At 42.5% G+C, this 2,983-nt stretch overlaps 1 protein-coding gene across 2 annotated transcripts in view; it reads right to left on the reverse strand.

Moving 5' to 3' along the window:
• Nucleotides 1–2,983, reverse strand: part of Tmem170a (transmembrane protein 170A) — a 13,501-nt gene continuing 10,518 nt past the window's right edge. For both annotated transcript variants that reach the window (XM_021220639.2, XM_021220640.2), the window contains exon 3: nt 1–2,400. In XM_021220639.2, the coding sequence (XP_021076298.1) occupies nt 2,270–2,400 (131 nt within the window). In that variant the 3' untranslated portion in view covers nt 1–2,269. The remainder of the gene's footprint in view (nt 2,401–2,983) is intronic.

The raw sequence follows: 2,983 nt of genomic DNA on the forward strand, positions 1-2,983 counted from the left end.
AAAAAAAAAAAAAGAATGCTTCACACACATTGGGGTAGATGAAACACTCAGGAATTTGAAGATACATCTCACATTCAAGTGTTTGTTTTTAAAGCCGATAAAACATATGGAAACAAAAACACCCGAACTTTTGTGTCTTGGTTGGAAACACAAATATTCACGGATGAATACATTCACAGGTTATTGTTTAGGGGAACAGCCAGCCACCTATTCACCTATGTGCTTAGTGTGTAAAATTACATCCCGCATCCTTCCAGTGATGCTATCAGCTCCCACAAGGCCCAGGACAATATTCCAGTTTCTCCGGCTGAAGGGATGTTTCCCAAATTCAAAGACCCTCAGACTGAAAATGGAAACCTTTCGTTGGAAGAAAGATTTGCTCTTTTCACTGGGGAATATGAAGAGTCATTTATTTGCATTTTAGTTGCCCACCAAACCTGATCGTCACTGGTTTTGACAAGTGGCGGTCAAAAAGAAAGAGCCAATTATTTTTGGAGCCATCCTTGCAGTTTCCCCTGATGCCATTACTGGGCAAATTGATCCACTTGGCTATTTTATCAAATTGTAAAATCATGTGTACATTGGGGACAGAAAATATGTGCATATGGGTGCAAGTGCCCACAGAGAGTCTTGGCTATTTAAAAAGAAATTTTAATAGTATTTATTTATTTACGTGTGATGTGAAAAGCGTGTGGAGAGCAGAGACAACGCCAGGAGTTGGTTCTCACCATCTACCACGAGGACCCTGAGAACCACCTTTCACGCCAAGTGAGTTTGCCAGCCCCTCCTGGCTACTATTTAACCAGAAGCGGAGAACATATTGCTTTAAGATAAATGTATTTCCTCATAGGTTGGGAACCTTAATCTCACAATGAAAATTTTCTTTTAAAACTGTCAGTTTATCACCAGAAGCTACTTTGAAAACAGGTTACAACACAGCTGTTGTATTTTATTGTAGCTGATACAAAACCATTGAATTGATGACATGTACTTAGGTTCTGCACCCCCTTTCCCTTCTGAAGGTCACAGTTTGGAGGCCTTTTTAAGGAAAAACAAAGTTAGGCAGTAGAGGTAAAAATTAAAATAGCTAAAAATCGAGTTAAAAACTACTACTACTCTTTAAGGATATCAATTCTCTGGAAGAAAAATAAGAAGGCCAGAGGGGTTATGTCTGAAGAGGAAGTGTTAGGCACTTTCTGGGAGTGGATAGCCAAATACTGCAAGAGTGAGCGGGCTAAGGAGTCCCTGCTAGGTAAACACAGTGTGAGGAAACCCCATAGCCACTAACCCGTCAGCACACTGCACAAGCACAGGCTCATCCAATCAACGAAACCACCAGGAAAAACCCTAACAGGATCCTGCAGGTAGCCTATCTGTGCCTGAATGTCCGAAGAGTGTCCTAGCCTAGCTGGTTTTGAAGTTCAAGTCAAACCACTGAAGAAAGACTGTGTGTTTTCAGAGACGGTAAATAAAATGGATAGTGTTAAAGATGACCAGGTGTCATGGACAGTCTTTGGGAAAAAGAACCTCCGTTAGGCATGACAGTGATGCCTATTTTCCCAGCTATTCAGGAGGCTGAGGCAGGAGGATGCCTGGAGCCCAGGAGTTTGGACCAGTCTGGGCAACAAAGCAAGACTTCATGTCTTTAAAACAAAACAAAAACAACAACAACAAAACAAACAAACAAAAAACCTCAATTAGCTAGCTTATTTTGATCAAATGATAAATTCACATATCTTGAAATATATTAAATAATCAGAGGTCAAGATAGTTATCCATAACATGTCACATTCTCAGTGGTCACCTACTTTTGACAGTGGAACCAAAGCTGTTGCTTTGAACTCTACTTCAGTTCTTCTTCCTGTTACATTTCAGCAGTTTATTCTCAACCAACACAAGCCAGCTTGGCTAAGCGCTCAGCAGTGTAGCCTGGCCCCTCTAAACCAAGCAGCAGTCTCCACTGTTGCTACAAGACAGCAATGATACATTCTTGCACAGGAAGATGCAGACTCCAAGGCATTGCTGGCTTAAGTGATGGTGTGGCCTGTAAAACTTCTTAAATTGCCACAAGGAGCTTGTCTTGGCTGAGGATGATGGGTGCCCACAAGGGTCTTCAATTTCTGGAGCTTCATCTAGAAGAAAGGGCTGTGGTGGTCTTCAAGCCTTCTAGCTGCTTCCATTTGAGGAAAGAAGAAACCATGACACTGTCCATTCCTTTTGAGGAGAGTCTATAAAACGCAAGGATGCCATCACAGTGAAAGGGCGGATGCTATAGAGTAGCTAAAACCCGTAAAAAAGAGACTACCACTACGCAGAACGTCTGCCCAGTGCCCAGGGTGAGGGCTTCAAAGGGGATCATCTCCTTCCCTGCCGCTCGGTAGACCCCAGCAATTGCTGCACCTGGTTCAAATGCAAGCGGTGTTGGAAGAGAAAAAAAAATAATTAGTAAAAACAACAACAATAACAAAACCCTGAAATTAATTACATTACAAAAATATGATTTAAAATTTTCCCTGTCCAGAGATAGACTTTTTATATCTAGTTATGAACGAAAAGTTTTGTGCTCTCTGTCTTTTCTGGTGACCATGCTAACTTTCTTTATGCCGTTTGCAAATCTGTATCTAGATTTGGACTCCCTTAGCTTGAGCATCTCATATTTACTGAATGATCTGAAGTGACAGTTGAGATGACAAGACAGCAGCTCCCTCTTGGTCCAACATCTTCCCCTTGCTCTCTTGCTAGCTGACCCCATGCCTATGGTCACCAAATACATCCTTGGCAATGGATGACCATCTTCCGAGACAGATCAAGAAACGGTTCCAGGGCACAGGGGAGCCTAGCCCCACTTGCTATTATATGGAGGATTCCATTCCAGAAAGAAAAGTGCGGGAGGCAGAGGCAGGTGGATTTCTGAGTTCGAGGCCAGCCTGGTCTACAAAGTGAGTTCCAGGACAGCCAGGGCTATACAGAGAAACCCTGTCTC

The sequence above is a fragment of the Mus pahari genome, chromosome 20 (assembly GCF_900095145.1).
Source record: "Mus pahari chromosome 20, PAHARI_EIJ_v1.1, whole genome shotgun sequence".
NCBI classification, from domain to species: Eukaryota; Metazoa; Chordata; class Mammalia; order Rodentia; family Muridae; genus Mus; species Mus pahari.